The sequence below is a fragment of the Oratosquilla oratoria genome, chromosome 2, assembly GCF_046742065.1.
Source record: "Oratosquilla oratoria isolate Oo_2021 chromosome 2, ASM4674206v1, whole genome shotgun sequence".
In the NCBI taxonomy this organism is placed as follows: Eukaryota; Metazoa; Arthropoda; class Malacostraca; order Stomatopoda; family Squillidae; genus Oratosquilla; species Oratosquilla oratoria.
The window spans coordinates 37,510,141-37,527,652 of NC_134778.1; the positions used below are offsets into that span (position 1 = coordinate 37,510,141).

Here is a 17,512-nt window from a genome sequence, read left to right on the forward strand (position 1 = left end):
TTCATTCAGTTTGTTCCAGATTATCACTCTGTGTGGGAAGCTATTCTTTTTCGGATCTCTTCTGTAACTATCCTTTTTAAGTTTCTTTTCATGTCTTCTGGTTTTTCTCCTATCCTACTTTAGTAAGTCATTTTTATCAAGGACTTCCATCCCTTTCATAATTCTGTAGATGGTTAGTAGGTCTCTTTCTCTTCTTTGTTCCAGGGTTGGTAGTTTGAGTTTGTCCAATCTTTGTTCATATGTCAATTTGGAGTGTTGGTGCCATGTTTGTGATTGCTCTTTGAATTTTCTAATTTCTTTATGTTCTTTTTAGTACTAGGAGTCCACAGTGTACTTCAATTTTGGTCTTATCAATGCAATTAATATTTTCTTTACCATTTCTTCATCTATGTAGTCAAAGGCCACTTTCATTGATCTTAATAAATTGAAAGTTTCTCTGACTAATTTGTTGATATGTTTGTCTGGTGCCATGTCATTGGTGATAGTTACTCCTAGGTCCCTTTCTGAGTTGACTTTTTTAATTTCCTTTGTACCAATTTTATATTGTCCTGATATTCTATTTTTGCTAGTTCCAAATACCAATATACTACATTTCTTGATATTGAAATTCACTTCATACTTCTGACTCCATTTCCAGATTTTGTCCAGGTCTTCTTGTAGTGATTTGCAATCTTCCTCTGTACTTACCATATTTTTCGGACCATAAGGCGCTTCGTACCATAAGGCACACCCATAATTTGCTATTCCCCATCCTTACATAAGGCGCGCCTAAGCATAAGGCGCACCTGGTCTCGTCATCGGATAATCATGCATGACGACCAACGACACGAGGTCGATCGATCCCGTGTCCACACGAGGCAGGCTGCGGACGACGGAGCTGTCTGGCTGGCATGACCGAACAGCACAATAAAGTACTCTAGACTTTAGGCTATCCCAACAATTATTTAGCACTTTTTAGTATTGCATAGCCTTATAGCCTTACTTAAAACTTTTCATCCATCATGTCTCCCCATCCACACTGACTGCATCATGCATCTTATACGGTTTATTATGTTTACAGCATGTATGACATGTATGATGCACAGCATCCGTTGTCATCATTGTTTGAGATTCCACATGGGCCATTTTGTTTCGTATGTTTATGTTTTTGTGTGTGTGTATATATATTACAAAATTACAAAAATAAATGATATATTTTTTTATTTTAGTCAGTGAAATCAGACCACTTCCATGGACGGTCTGCCCTGCCAATACCCCTAAAAAACAACACAAACATGTTACGGGAATTGTGGGGAATAAAACCAACATTAGCAGTTTCATTCCCGGAATTCTCAATTCACTTAAAAACACAAGATTTATTAACAAATTACTACAGTCTGAGTGGAGCGAGACTAGACCAATGCAAAATGGCTGTCTGTGTTGTGGATGCTATCATGTCATAGCCATGATAGCGTGAATAAAATGCGGTGGCATGGACTCAAAAACTGTCAAAGTTTTCACAATTTTCTTGTCAAGATACATGCATCTTGGTTATAACTTGGTTGTAACTTTTGCTAGGCCTATGCACTGTCGCCGTCGGCAGGCTAGCTACGAAACGTGTCAAAATAGTACGTCACTGTCCGAGGCATTTTTTTTGCACTGAAGCCACACATAAGGCGCACCTCACGATAAGGCGCACCACCCGATTTTAAGGATTTTGCCCACGCCTTATGGTCTGAAAAATACGGTAACACTCTACTCCTTCATCCATGTCATTTATATATATGGCAAACATGTGTGTGTATTTATCTACCTAGTTGTATTTACCTGTTTTATTATATGGGAAGGGAGCTATGCTCATAGTGACCGGTCTTTGTATCTTTCAGCATCTGGTTTGTTCTTAAATTCTTGTATGGTTTTTACACACACTGTTGCCTCATCTGATTTGTTCTAGATATCTGCCACTCTGTGTGGGAAACTATTCTTTTCCAGATCTCTTCTATAACTATCCTTTTCGAGTTTCTCTTTATGTCCTCTTGTTTTTCTTTTGTTCCACTTTAATAAATCTTCTCTGTCAAGGACTTCCATGCCTTTCATGATTCTGTAAATGGCCAGTAGATCTCCTCTTTCTCTTCTTTGTTCCTAGGTTGGTAGTTCCAGTTTGGACAATCTCTGTTTGTATGTTAATTTTGAAAGTGTTGGTGCCATCTTTGTTGTTGCTCTTTGGATTCTTTCTAATTTCTTTATATTCTTTTTTGTGTTGGGTGTCCATAGTGTCACAGCGTACTCCAATCTTGGTCTTATCAGTGTGACTAATATTTTCTTTACCATTACCTCATCCAAGTAATTAAAGGCCACCTTTAGTGATTTTAATAAAATTGTAGATTTCTCCAACTATTTTGTTAATATGCTTGCCTGGTGACATATCTTTGTTAATAATTACTCCTAGGTCCTTTTCAGAGCTTTTTTAACTTCCTTTGTACCAATCTTATATTACCCTGATATTCTATTTTTACTTTTTCTAAACTCCATTATACTACATTTGTTAATGTTGAAGTTCACTTCCCACTTTTGACTCCATTCCAAGACTTTATCCAGGTCTTTCAGCAGTGATTCAGTCTTTTTCTATACTTACTTTCTTTAGTAGTTTTGTGTCATCTGCAAAGAAGTTCATATAACATTCTACACCTTCATCCATGTCATTTATATATATATAGCAAACATTATTGGAGCTAATACAGAACCTTGGGGGACTTTATTTATCATTTCTTCCCAGGTTGAGTTTTTGTCTCTAAGAACCACCCTCATTTTTCTCCCATTCAAAAAATCTTCCATCCATTTAAATAACTTTCCTTATACACCTTCTATTATTTCAAGTTTTCTTAGTAGCTTTTTGTGTGATTCTTTATCAAATTCTTTTTGTAAATCTAGGAAAGCACAATCACCCATACATTCCTTTCTAGCATCATTTCTATTAGCCTCGAGTATAAACAAACCAAGTTAGTGGCACATGATCTTCCGTGTCCACAGCCAAATTTTTTTCAATTTAGTATATTATTTTCTCCCAGATGTTTTGTCAATCTACTTATGATAAATTTTCCCCATATCTTAACTATTATGCTTGGAAGGGAGACTGGTCTATAGTTTGTTGGGTCTTCCTTATCTCCTTTATATATTGGTACAATATTTGCATTTTTCCAATCTTGTACCTTTCCTTCTTTGAGTGAGAAATCAATTCTTATATATTTTGTCCATTAGTTACTATATATACATTCTTTTAGTATCCAATTTGCAATTCCATCCAGGCCATGTGAGTTTCTAACATCAAGGTTTATTATTTGGTTCCCTATTTATTTTTGTGTCACAATTATTTCTTTAAATGAGAGGGATCTTTCTGTCCTTCATCCCAATTTTGTGTAATTTCAATTGTGAATCCATATTTAAATTGTTCATCATTTCAGCCATTTCTACATCTATATATTCCTCATTCCCCTAATGCAGTTTCACTATTTCTTGTTTATTTTTTTAATTTACCATTGACATACCTGTACAATAATTTTGGTTGGTCCTTACATTTGTCTATTATCGCTTTTTAATATTTTCTTTTTTCTTCCCTGCATATCTTATTCATTTCTTAGTTTGATATATATTTGCCACTTACCATTTTTTCTTTTTCTTTTCATTTTTTCCAAGCTTTGTCTCTTCTATCTTTAGCCTTACTACATTTTTTTTTGTACCAGCACTTAATGTACCCCCTTTCCTGTTTCTGCTTTAGTACATATTCATTTATTCCTTCTTTATAAATTTCTTTTAATATATTCCATATCTCTTTGTTTCTTCACTTAAGAAGTTTTCCCAATTTACTTTTTAAAAGACTTTTCCGAGTTTCTCAAAATCCATTTTGTTGTAGATTAGTTTTCCTTTTCTGTGTTTCTCATTTCTTCCCAAATCAATTTCTCCTTTTAGTTTGAACTCCATTAGTATGTGGTCACATTCCTAATTGGTGTCTTGTATTCCATTTTATCCACAATTTCAGGGTCTGACATAAATGTTAAGTCTAGTCTCGACGTTTCTTTATTGTTTCTATATCTGGTATTTTCCTTTACCCATTGAGTCATTGTGTAATCAATGGTTATATCCAGTAGTGTATTTCCTCAAAGGTCTCCACGTTTCACTGTCATCTCTTCCCAACATATTTCTTTACAGTTAAAGTCACCCATAATTACTGTTTCTTCCTTCTTTCAGTAAGTCATTTAATGCATGCTTTGTGTCTTCCAACATTTCAGAATGATCACTCTCTCTCCAAGTATATATATTTTGGGGGCACATATATTACTACAAATTTTCTACTTTTCATTCTGCTGTTTTCATCATAATCAATCCCACATTAGTTTTTCCTTCTGTTATCTTTGTCACATTTAAGCCTTTCTTAGTCAAAAACATGACTCCTCTACTTTGTTTCTCCTTTCAATTTTTTCATCCAAAGGTTATAAACCTTGTCCCACAATATTGGATGGCAGTGGACCTTTTAATTTAATCTCCACAATTACCATTATATCCTGTTTTTCTTCTGCTAGATAGTCATTTAATCTGTTTAGTCTTGAAATCATGCCATCTTTGTTGGTATATGTTACTTTTGATTTTTTTTCCTTTCTCCACATTTTTGTTTATTGGGTTTCCTTTCTGTTATATAATATTTTCTCAGCTTCAGGTCCAGTGTTCTCTCTCGAGAAAAAAAAAAATAATCTTCTTGGTCTCTTTTCTTTTTCATTTGCTTCAGTTCTTAATGTCGTTTCCCCATCTTTTTCCTTGTCACTCATTTCTTTTTTATTCATACATTTTTGTAATTTTCACTTTTTGCCAACTTTGCTGTTTTTGAGAGTATTTCTGCTATCATTTGAGACCTTAGTTTAATCTTTAGTGATCTAATTTTTCTTTATTGTATTGTTCCATACCATGTACTTCTATTTCTTTCTCTTTTACTTGTCCCTCCTTTTGTATCTCTTTCAGAATTTCTTTTGCAAGTTCTTTCTCCTCTTTTTCTCTTAGGTATCTAGCTACTTTATGTTTTTCTTTAATACCATAAACTAAGGACTTTTTTTATCCACTGTGTCTCTGACCCATTTCTCTTTCTCCTTAATTACTTTAATTACTGTTTCTTTAGCATTTTCTTTCACTTGTTGTTGTACTATTTCTTTAAGTTTTTTTTTTCTTGTTCCCCCTCAATAATGCTCCCCCTGTCTCCATCTCCCTTGCACCAAGAACTACCTTCGTTTTTCGTGAATTGCAACAGTATATTTATTTTTATTCTATTTTACTACTTATTCTTTCCCAGGTTCATTTACTGTACATTAAAATCTTTTTATTACATGCATTAAAAATTGATATATATATACTATATACATATATATATATATATATATATATATATATATACATACATATATGTATATATATACATATACATATATACATATATATATATATGTATAAATATATATACATATATGTATATATATACATATATATATATACAGTATATGTATATATGTATATATGTATATATATGTATATATATACATAATGTATATGTATATATATATATATATATATATATATATATATATATATATGTATATATATGAGTGGAAGGTGGCAAGGAGGCGCAGGATGATGCAGGAGAGAATATTCACTCCTGCATCATCCTACTCCTCCTTGCCACCTTCCACTCATCTGTCTCCACCTTATACTAATATATATATATATATATATATATATATATATATATATATTTATATATATATATATGTATATATATTTATATATAAATATGTATATATATTTATATATAAATATATATATATATATTTATATATAAATATATATATATATATATATTTACACATTTGACATTATTTTCAGGTTTTTTTTTAAACACGGGATGATTAACATATTTTTCATTGTTTCCTATGGGAAAAATTGTTTTGCTTAATAAATGTTTTGCACTACGAGTAAGATTCGGAAATTAATTATGCTTAAGCAAGGTACCCGTCTGGGGTATTGGCTGCTTGTTATTGTGGCAAAGTAGCATGCAGTTGATACTTTAGGGTCTATATGGGGCGCCCCTATGGACCAGAGGCACACATCATTTCGTGTATGATAGAGGAAAACTCTTCATAGAGAAATGATGACACTTTTATACTATGACTGTCCCTCCGTTATGCTGTCCCCCAACCCCTTGCTGCTGTCCTGTACCATTTCTCTAAGTATTCATTTTCTGCTGTGGGGGAATTCCTTGTGGTGGGGGAAAAGAATACTGCCACCAAGTATTTCCACTTGGATCATAAGAGGCAAGAAGAAAGGGACGGGGAGTGGGACTAGGCATCCTTCTCCTTGTAGCCCCACAGGGGACATTCCTAAACGAAAAAGTGAAGGCATAAGAGGGTCTGGGATTTTTCGGACCAAGCACCCTAAAGTTTGGGTCTTTTAATGCGCGTGGATGTGGTACAGATGAGAGTAAAAGGGAAGAGATAGGTAGTATGTTTGTGAGAAGAAAGATGGATGTGTTGGCTTTGAGTGAAACTAAGTTGAAAGGGAAGGGTGAGTGTAAGTTTGGGAGTGTAAGTGGGAGGTTATCAGGAGTGAAGAGAGGGCGAGGGAGGGAAGGGGTGGCTATTCTAGTAAGTGAAGAGATAGGTAAATGTGTAGTGGAGTGGAAGGAGGTTTCCTCAAGGATAATGTGGATGAAGGTGAAACTGGGAAAGGAGATGTGGGTCTTTGTAAGTGCATATGGGCCTGGCAGTGAGAAGAGTGTAGAAGAAAGGGAGGCCTTTTGGATAGATTTAAATGAGTGCATAGAGGATTTAGGGAGAAATGTAAATGTAATAGTACTGGGAGACCTTAATGCTAGGGTAGGAAAGGAGCCAATTAATTGATGGAGTGGTTGGGAAATGTGGAGTTCCAGGAAAGAATCATAGTGGAGAGTTGATGGTGGAAATGTGTCTAGAGAGTTGATGATAGCAAATACAGTGTTTCGGAAGAAAGTCAAGCACAAGTACACATGGGAGAGGGTGGTGGATGGAAGGGTGGTAGATAGAGCGTTGATGGATTATGTAGTGGTAAATAGGACTATGATAGGAAGAGTTAAGGATGTACATGTGCTAAGGGGAGAGGGTGGGGGAATATCAGATAATTTTTTGGTGGGAGGTAAGTTGAGAGTGGAGGATAGATGGAGAAAGAGGAAAGGGACAAAAGTTAGGGAGGTGCTTCGAGTGAACTCTTTAAATGAAAAGGAAAAGGAGAAGGAGTACAATAGGAAGCTGGAGGAGGAGTGGGAGGGAGTGAAGGATAGAGTAGAACTAGGTGTGGAAGAGGAATGGGGATGGTTCAAGGAGTGAAGAAAGACTAGTAAAAGAGGTATGGAAGGCAGATGTGGAGGAAGTGAACATGAGGGGACTTCCTAGGATGAGGTGGATGGATGGGGTGAAGGGGGCTTTGGGGAAGAGGGGAATGTCTGTTGAGGAAGGACGGGAGAGGACAGAAGACAGGGGTGAATGGAGAATGGTTGTATATGGATGATGTTGTGATGCATGAGGTGGAATGGGTAGGGGAATGGGGGGGTGAGGTAGTATGTGTGAGCAAAATTTGACGCAGCCCGAAGGAATTTCTCCCCGTCTTCTCCTTTTATGCGTGGGGGGACGGAGAGGGGGGGGGTCGCCGATTTAATGAAGCGGCCTTGCTGTGGATGTGCTGTGTCTTGCGACACTGCTTCTGACTCAGGGCAATGGACAAGGTGCAGGGATGACCTGTCATCCAGGAGGTGCTAAGGTAAGAGGGAGGGTGGAGGGGTGTGGAGTGTATTCAGGGATGGAATGGGTGGGAATAATTTTATGCCTTTTCCTTTTTGGCTACCTCCCTTGTAAGGGGGAAAAAGCCTTGGTATATGTATGTATGTTAAGCAAGGTTCCTTTGTACTTCCTAACACCCGCATCCCTCACCCACTCCCATGCATCACAGCATCATCCACACACAACCATTCTCCACTCATCCCTATCTTCTGTCTTCTCCTTTCCTTCTTCAATAGACATCCCCCTCTTTCCCAACGCCCATTTTACACCATCTATCTTATCCTTAGTCACCCCCTCATCTTCACTCCTTCCACCTCTGCCATCCACAACTTTTTTACTGATCTTTCCTCATGCATTCTTTCCATGTGTTCAATCCATCCCAATACTATTTCAACCTTATCTCCCTACTCCTTTTCCACTCCCCCTCTCCTCTTCACCTCATTTCTCACTCTATCCAGCCTAATAACCCCTACCATACTTCTCAGACATTTCATCTCTAATCTCTAACACATTTAAAGTATTTCTCTCTTCTCGTATGTTCCATGTTTCTGCCCCATACAGCTGTCGGTACAATCACCCCTTCATACAATCTCATCTTAGTATTCATTTCCGAATGTCTATTTCTCATTACACTTTTTAATCCACCAAGGCATTTACTTGCTTCTCTCAACCTACATTCTATCTCCACTCCTCCCTTTCCCACCACGTTCACCCCCTAGTATCTAAAGTTACCCACTTCCTCCAGTTTCTCTCAATACTCACTTCCAATTTGCTGCCATCCTCTCACCTTGTACATCTGATCACCTTACTTTTACCCACATTTATTTTCAATTTCATTTTTTCACACACCTTCCCTCAACTCTGTCAGCAAACAACAACTGGTTTATCTCCCATTTTTCTCCATTTTCTTTAACTACTTCCAATCCCCAGCCCATTACTCTTGCATTTACCTCTCACTCCACCCCATCCATGTATAAAGTGAACAGCCATGGTTACATGACACATCCCTGGAGAAGCCCCATATTCAACTCAAACCACTTGCTCTCTCCATTTCTGATTCTAACACAGGCTCTACTATTCTCGTTAAAATTCCTGACTGCTCTTAACAGCTTTTCTCATATCCTATATATCTGCAATATCTCCCATAGTGCCTTCCTGTCTACCCAGTCATAAGCTTTTTCCAAGTCCACAAAGCCCCAAAAAACAGCCTTACCTTTTATTAAAGCTTTCTCATATAACTGCTTTACCACAAAAATCTGATCCATCCAGCCCCTACCTGTCCTAAAACCACACTATTCCTCATCTCTGTTCCTCTCCTAATACTTTAAATCAAAACCCTCCCATAAGCCTTCCCAACTACACTCAACAAACTGATTCCTCTGAAACTAATACACTCACACTTGTCCCTTTTTCCTTTGTGAAGCAGAACTATACAGGCACTCTACCCTCTTTTAGACAAACATTAAACAACCTCACCAGCCAGTCCACCATAACTGTACCTCCCTTTTTTTAGACACTCCACATGACACCCATCTAACCCAGGTGCCTTACCTGCTCTCATATATTTAATAATTGCTTTCCACCTCATCTTTTCTTATTTCTCCTCCATTTTCCCATTCATCACAATCATTTTCTTAGCACCTCCCACTGCAGCTATCTTTCCCTCCCTATCCTCCTTCACATTTAGCAATTCCCTAAAATATTCTGCCCATCTTCCTATTACTGCTGTGTCTTCCATTATCATCTCTCCATCTACACCTTTTATTCTCTATTTGATTCACCTCCCCTTCCTCTCTTAATTTCCTTCCAAAACATCTTTTTTATAACTTTCAAAATTTTCTGTCATACTCTCCCCCAATTTTACATCTGCTTTCCTTTACCTTACACTTTACTTCTCTTTTCTTTGTACCTCTCATATGATTCTCTCATCTTATTTTGCAACAAATCTGTGAATGTTTGTTTCTTCTCCTTTACAACTGTCTTTGCTTCATCTTCCCATCATTCACTACCCTTCCTTCTATTTCCACAAAGTACACACAGCCAAAATTCTGTTCCTTCCATAATACACCATAACACTCAAATGAGGATTGTTTCTGACAGAGCACATTTGTAAAAGAGACAAACTCATGTACCCACCCACATCTCTTAGAGGCATTGCTCCCCACAACAGAAATAAGACCAACAACAGACCCATTACCAAATCCACAATAGACAAATTCCTTGCTACGTTCAAGGTACAAATCACACATGTCTCATTGAACAGACCATTCAGCCCCAATGACACAACCATTCACAATCTCAACACACACTCTCTCATTCCAATGTCGTATTGAAGATGAACAAGCTTCATTTTTAGTGGACACTGGAACCATGATAAATACGGTTTTCCTTACACTTTATAACAAACTCATAGGACACTATGAAACATCTCAACCCTTCCTCAGAAGATTTTCATTAGGCAGTTATCCTATGGTATCTACAGCCAGTCTTTAGTCCCACAAGTGTACTGGTGTAGTAAGTAGAAGCATGGTCTCACATTCATTTAGTTGTGGGTTCAATTCAAATAATACATTTCTCTCAGATTCCTAGCAGAGAATATTACCTATCCCAGCAATCCAAGCACATTGAACAAAAGTGACAGTTTCAGCTGCAGCTACATGCATCATGACCTCAGTCCCAGAAATTTGGTTGTTTTGGGTTACTCTGGACTGTTTGCCTAATAAAGGTTTGTTAACCATTTCTTTTAATTGTTATAGATGTCTGTCTCTGATCTTTTCTAATAGTATGTGTCTACAAACAACCTCAAATGTCTTTTTATGTCTATTATTACCATAACCATTCCTTCTGGTGATGCTTGTTGAATCCCTCCAGCACTTGTGTGAGGTTTGTGAAGTGTGCTGGAGGAGTAGTCCTCCTTGTATCCATGTTAATTTGGGGAGGTGGGCAAATTAATTATATTTCTCTCTGTTAGTAGTCATTGAGGAGTGTGCTGAAGGAGTAGTCCTCCTTGTATCCATGTTAATTTGGGGAGCTGGGCAGATTAATTATATTTCTTTCTGTTAGTAGTAATAGAGGAGTGGGGATGGAGGTAAATTGTAGATTAAAAGAAGCAAGTAAATGTCTTGAGGGATTAAAAAATTTCATGAGAATTAGGCACCTGGGAATGAATGCAGAGATTATATGAAGGGATGATTGTGTCAATGACTTTGTATGGAGCAGAGACTTAGAATTTACAAGAGGCAGCAAGAAGTTTAAATGTATTTGAGATGAGGTGTTTGAGAAGTATAGTGGGTGTTAAAAGGTTGGATAGAGTGAGAAATGAAGGAGAGCAAGGGTGGGAAGGGAGCTGGCAGATAGGGCTGATGAAGTATTATTGGGATGTTTTGGCCGCATGGAAAGAATGAGAGAAGAAATATTAGCAGAAGAGGTGTAGAAAGCAGAAATAGATGGAGTGAACTTCAGGGGATGACCAAGGATGAAATGGATGGATGGATGAGATGAAAGGTGCTTTGAACAAGAGGGGATGTCTGTTGAGCAAGGAAGAGAGAAGGAAGGGGATAGGGTTGAGCAGAGGATGGTAGTGTATGGATGGTATTCTGATACAGCCTGAAATAATTTCTCTCTGTCTTCTCTATTTTTTGCATGAGGGAACAGGGAGAGGGGAGGGGTCACTGTGTAAGTGAAATAGCCCTGCTATGGATGTGTTGTTTTGAGGGGGATGTCTGTTGAACAAGGATGAGAGAAGGAAGGGGATAGGGTTGAGCAGAGGATGGTAGTGCATGGATGGTATTCTGATGCTTCCTTCACTTCATTGAAGTGAAGGAAGCAATAAGACTATTGGAAACAGTGCATGTGAAAGAAATGTCAAGGACTGATGGGACCTCAAAATGAATATCCAAAGAATGCAGAGAGCAACAAGCAGACAAAATTAAAATTTTAACCTCTTCAGTACGGGCCTTAAATCTCGCGGGCAGCAGCCAATGCCAGCCGTACGACGTGTTGTAATAATACTCGCATCATAAAATATAGTCACCGCTTATATCGATCGTTCTCTCTTTCACCCGTGAATTTTGAAAACCATAGAGAATGTGATTAAGGGCAGATTAGGGAGAATGTCAAAACGCAAGGGCAACTACAATAAATATAATCAAGACGCTGATATGGCAGCGTCGCATATCCACTTGCTCCTCGTGCCACCTACGTATGCGGCACCGTATGGAGGGGGTTAAATATGTGTGTACTAAAAGGATAAGTGTCTCAAGATTGGAGGGTTGCATCTTCTGATGGGGGTGAGGCTTATGGGTTTTGAAAATGGATTGCTTTGCTCTCCATCTTACAGGGCCACTACATACAGGTAATCATTGGTCCAGGGGGAATGGCATAACAGATGGAGTATTTGGGGTTGAGCAATGTGGTTTTAAGACAGTGCATATATCAAGTTTATGTACTTAGATATGTGAAATTTTTTTGGCACAGGATAAAGACATCTTTTCAGTTTTCACTAATTTCAAGAAGGTGTATGACACAGTTGACAGAAAAGGGTTAAGGGATATTTTGCAGATGTATGGAGTAAGGGAAAGTCTGCTAAAAGCAGTCAAAAGTTTTCATATGAATAGTAAGAGCTTGTATGACATTTGGAAATAAAAAGAATAAGTAGTATGAGTGAAAGTGGGGCTGCACTATGGTTGTTTAACATGTATATGGACAGAGTGAGGGAGGTAAATGTGAGGGTGCTATGCAGGGGTTTGGAGTTGGTGAGTATTTACCTAATTGTATTATACGGGAAGGGGAGCTATGCTCGTGGTGTCCCGTCTTCATATCTCATTTTGTCTAGACTGCTTTTAAATTTGTGTATTGTTTTTGCACACACCACTTTCTCATCTAACTTGTTCCAAACATCTATCACCCTGTGGGGAAAGCTGTTCTTTTTCAGGTCTCTTCTATAACTGTCCTTCTTGATTTTCTTTCTGTGTCCTCTTGTATCTCTGCTATCCCATTTTATTAGATCCTCTCTATCAATAGTTTCTATGCCTTTCATGATTCTATAAATAGTTATCAAGTCTCCTCTCTTCTTTGCTCTAATGTCTGTAGTTCAAGTCTTGCTAGTCTCTCTTCATATGATAGTTCTGAGAGTATTGGTGCCAGTTTCATAATTGCTCTTTGTATTCTTCCAAGTTTTGTTATACATTTTTTTTTTTTTTTTTGGTGACCATGTCGTCGCTGCATACTCCAATCTTGGTCTTATCAAAGTGATTAGTATTTTCTTCACCATTTCTTTGTCCAGGTATGTAAATGCCACTTTCATTGTTCTTATTAAATTATATGTTTCTCCAAAAATCTTGTTTATATGTTTCTCAGGGGACATATTATTCATAATAATGACTCCCAGGTCCTTCTCATTTTCTACTTTTTTAATTTCTTCCTCTCCCAATTTATATGATCCCACTGTTCTTTTTTTGCTTCTTCCAAATTCCATTATATTACACTTCTTAATATTGCATACTCCAATCTTGGTCTTATCAAAGTGATTAGTATTTTCTTCACCATTTCTTTGTCCAGGTATATAAATGCCACTTTCATTGTTCTTATTAAATCATATGTTTCTCCAAAAATCTTGTTTATATGTTTCTCAGGGGACATATTCATAATAATGACTCCCAGGTCCTTCTCATTTTCTACTTTTTTTATTTCTTCCTCTCCCAATTTATATGATCCCACTGTTCTTTTTTTGTTTCTTCCAAATTCCATTATACTACACTTCTTAATATTGAATTCCATCTCCCACTTCCTATTCCATTCCCATACTTTGTTGAGATCATTCTGTAGCGACTCACAATCTTCTTCAGAGTTCACTTTTTTCAACAATTTTGCATCGTCCACAAAGAAGCTCATATAACTTTCAATTCCTTTATCCATATCATTAACATATATAGCAAACATTATTGGGGCCAGAACAGTTCCTTGTGGAACTCCACTTATCACTTCATCCCAATTAGAATATTTGTCTCTTATCACCACTCTCATTTTTTTTCTTGCAAGAAGTCTTCCATCCATTTCAGCAGTTTGCCCTCTATTCCTCCTGCAGTTTCTAATTTCTTAAGCAATTTCTTATGTGGCACCTTATCAAAAGCTTTTTTCAGGTCTAGAAATGCACAATCAGCCCATCCATCTCTTTCTTGTATTACATCCATCAACCCTGAATAGAAACACATTAGGTTTGTGATGCATGATCATCCTTGTCTAAATCCAAATTGTCTTGGGTTTAGTATGTTGTTTTTTTCCAAATGCCTTACCCATCAACTTTTGATAATTCTTTCACAAATTTTAGCTATCATACTTGAAAGAGAGACTGGTCTATAGTTAGTAGGGTCTTCCTTGTTTCCCCCTTTATATATTGGTACTATATTTCCTCTTTTCCAATCTTCTGGAACTTTTCCTTCTTTCAATGAACTGCTTATTAGACTAAGTATTTTGTCTGTTAGTTCATTCCTGCATTCTCTCAAAATCCAGTTTGCCATTTCATCCGGTCCATGTGATTTTCTGACATCGAGTTTACTCAAGTGATTATTTCATTCCTTGTTACTTCTATCTCTTTCATAGGGGGGACTTTCTCCTCCCACTCGATATCTCTAGGTTGTATGTTCTCCCTCGTAAACATTGATTTAAAATGCTTGTTCATAATTTCTCCCATTTCTTTTTCCTCTGTGTATTCAACTCCTGCCTGTTTTTTAGTTTGTTGTTTACAAATCTGTAAAATAGTTTTGGTTGATCGTTACATTTTTCTATGACATCTTTTTCGTATTTTCTCTTTTCTTCTCTGCACACTTGTACATATTCATCTCTATAACTAGTATATATTTTCCATTTTTCAGATCTTTTGTCTTTTTTTCCATTTTATCCAAGCTTTATCACTTCTGTCTTTTAGCTCCTTACATCTTTTGCTGTACCAACACTTTACATATTCTTCTTCCTTTTGTCGTGGAACATACTTTTCCACTCCTTTATAAAAAAAATTCAAAATAGTCCATTTCTCTTCTACTGTTGTTTCTTCCTTGTGTATCTTTTCCCAGTCTGCTTTTTGAAAGAATTCTCTTATTTTATCAAAATTTGTTTTTCCATACATCCATCTTCCCTTTCTATATATATATATATATATATTTGTTTTTTTCATGTGGAGAGAAGCAGGAAATAAGTCAGTTGATATTTGTGGATCACACTATGTTTATAGCTGAGTGAGAAGATAGACTGAAGCAGTTGGTGGCATATTTCAGTAGGGTATGAGAGAGAAGAAAACTGAAAGTAAATATGGGCAAAAAGTGATGAGATGTACAAAGAGCAATGATGACAAAGTTTCAGGTAAGTTTAAATGGCAAGAACCTGGAGGAGGTAGGGAGCTTTTACCTCTTCAATACAAGTTGAATATTCGCACGTAGTCTTAGCCTGCCTGATGTATGATGATGCATTACAATACATGCATTATAAACCAGTTACATCTGTAATACTCATTCTCTTTCACTCTGAATGTTGATAATCACAGGAAACATGATCAAGCCTGTGCAGAGAATATGGGGGTCACTTAGCTACAACTGCATCCTAGTATCCACTTGAGCCTGATGACACTGACATTGGTGTCATCATATAAGGGTTAAACATTTTGCTAGAGAAAAGGATACAAAAAAATATCTGGAAAGAACGAAAACTGTTATGGAAAAGAGCTACCTGGGGATAAACATAATGTTAAACATTTTGGTAGAGAAAAGGATACAAAAAATATCTGGAGAGAATGAAAACTTATGAAAAAGAGCTACCTGGGGATAAACACAATGAAAATTTTGTATGAAGGAGAGATGAAGTATTTAAGAAGCACACTGGGGGTTACAAGGATAAAGAAAGCAATGTGGAGGCAAAGTGGAAAGTGTGGGCAGGAAGACAGCTGGCAGAAAGGGTTTATCAAAGAATGCCCAGATGATTTAGCCATATGGAAAGAATAAGAATTAGTGAAGGAAGAATAGCAGTGTGGAAAGCAGAAATGGATGGAGTGAACTTTAAGGTAAGTCCAAGAATTAGGTGGACAGACAAGGTGAAGGGGCACTGGATGCAAGAGAAATGTATGTCAAGCACGGAAGAAGAATACATAAGATAAGAGTGAATGGATAGTGGCTATAAATGGATGAGAAAATTATGTAGTCTGAAGAGATATTCTTGTCTGCTCCATAAATCTATTAAATAGATGGTGGAGAGAACTGTTACTACATAATAAAGCAGTGGGGGTAAACAACCCCCTGCTGTTGGACCCTACTATGAACATGCTGTGTCTTGTTGCACTACCTCTGAACCTAAGTAGTTTGGCAGGCTACAGGGGTGACCCTTCATCCATGAGGTGCTACAATAGGAGGGACAATGAATGAGTTTTTGGATGAGTGTGGGATGGGTGGAGTAGGGTGGGTGTATACTTTGACTAGGTCACCCCTCTTATAAAGCCTTGTTCACATGAGGCTAGTTTAATAGCTGCTAGTGCTAGCTGCAAGCTAACTTAGCCAGGAAAGTTTGAAGGCAAGTTTACTAATTTTCCGTTGACATTGGGCAAGTAGAGGGGTAGTTTACAAGTCACTAGCTACTAGACTAGCCCTGTGTCCAGGCTTAATGGGGAAAAGGTCTTTTGATATATGTATATATGTATGATGTATGTTTTCAGTTACTTACTTGCATGTCCTGTCCTGATAGTGAAGATTAATGAACTGATCTTTTGATTCATAATTTTGGTCAACTTTTTCTTTGAGATCTTCTGCAATGGTACAATAAAATCTAATAGCATCAAATAAAGTCCTATCACACAAATTATTTAGCTCATCCCTTTTTTGCTTATTTCATAAATAAAAATCACATTTACCTACCTAAACTTACAAGTAATGGTGGTGCAAATGATGTCAAATTATAGTACTCTGACAAAACATTTATCCATTCAGTAATATGTCTCATATTGTCCTTGAACCATTCCTTATTATGCTCTGGTTTAGGATGAGAAGCATCATTACGAATATCCCTTAACTTGATTATGGCCTTCTTTATCATTTCTGGTAAATCTATGTCTAAAATTTTGTTTAGCAAGATGTGGCAGAGTAGAGAGGTATCTTGCACTTTCATCTTTTCACTGCACTCTAACTGGTCTGTATTCCCAGCAAATAACTCCTTAATTGTGACATCATTAAGTTGTTGTTTGTGTTTCTTAAGGTTTTTTATTTCCCATACTTCCTTCTCTTCACTAGACAGATGATCACTGGCCTCTGTATGTTGTGCATGTTTTTGTTTTCTTCTATTATCATTTTTTACTTTGTTCCTACCTTTCCTGTTAACTAAATCTAGAAGTTCATGCAAAGTTGTATCTCCAACCTCATCTATTTTTTCATTAATATATTTTCCATTTTTCCATGTCCTGATAAGCACAATTCGCAGCCTTGGTGCAACATGTGTTGGCATCACATTGCTTATTTTGTTTGAATACATTGTGACTACAATCTGAAAAAATGAAAATGACATTAATCAACAGAATGTTTGAAGAATGTTATGAAATATAATTTTGTGCACCCAATGATTATCAAAGTTATGTAATAATACAGAGAGATAAAAAAAAGAAAAAAAAAAAAATGACAATACGAAATGAATATCATTGATAAATCCAAAGATAA

General features: G+C 36.8%; 1 protein-coding gene across 4 annotated transcripts in view; it reads right to left on the reverse strand.

Moving 5' to 3' along the window:
- The window catches only part of LOC143038420 (uncharacterized), an 88,683-nt gene that overhangs the window by 30,107 nt on the left and 41,064 nt on the right, over nucleotides 1-17,512 (reverse strand). For all 4 annotated transcript variants that reach the window (XM_076207588.1, XM_076207597.1, XM_076207607.1 and 1 more), the window contains exons 2-3: nucleotides 16,721-17,342; nucleotides 16,530-16,611 (exon numbers count right to left, since the gene is read on the reverse strand). In XM_076207588.1, the coding sequence (XP_076063703.1) occupies nucleotides 16,530-16,611; nucleotides 16,721-17,330 (692 nt within the window). In that variant the 5' untranslated portion in view covers nucleotides 17,331-17,342. The remainder of the gene's footprint in view (nucleotides 1-16,529; nucleotides 16,612-16,720; nucleotides 17,343-17,512) is intronic.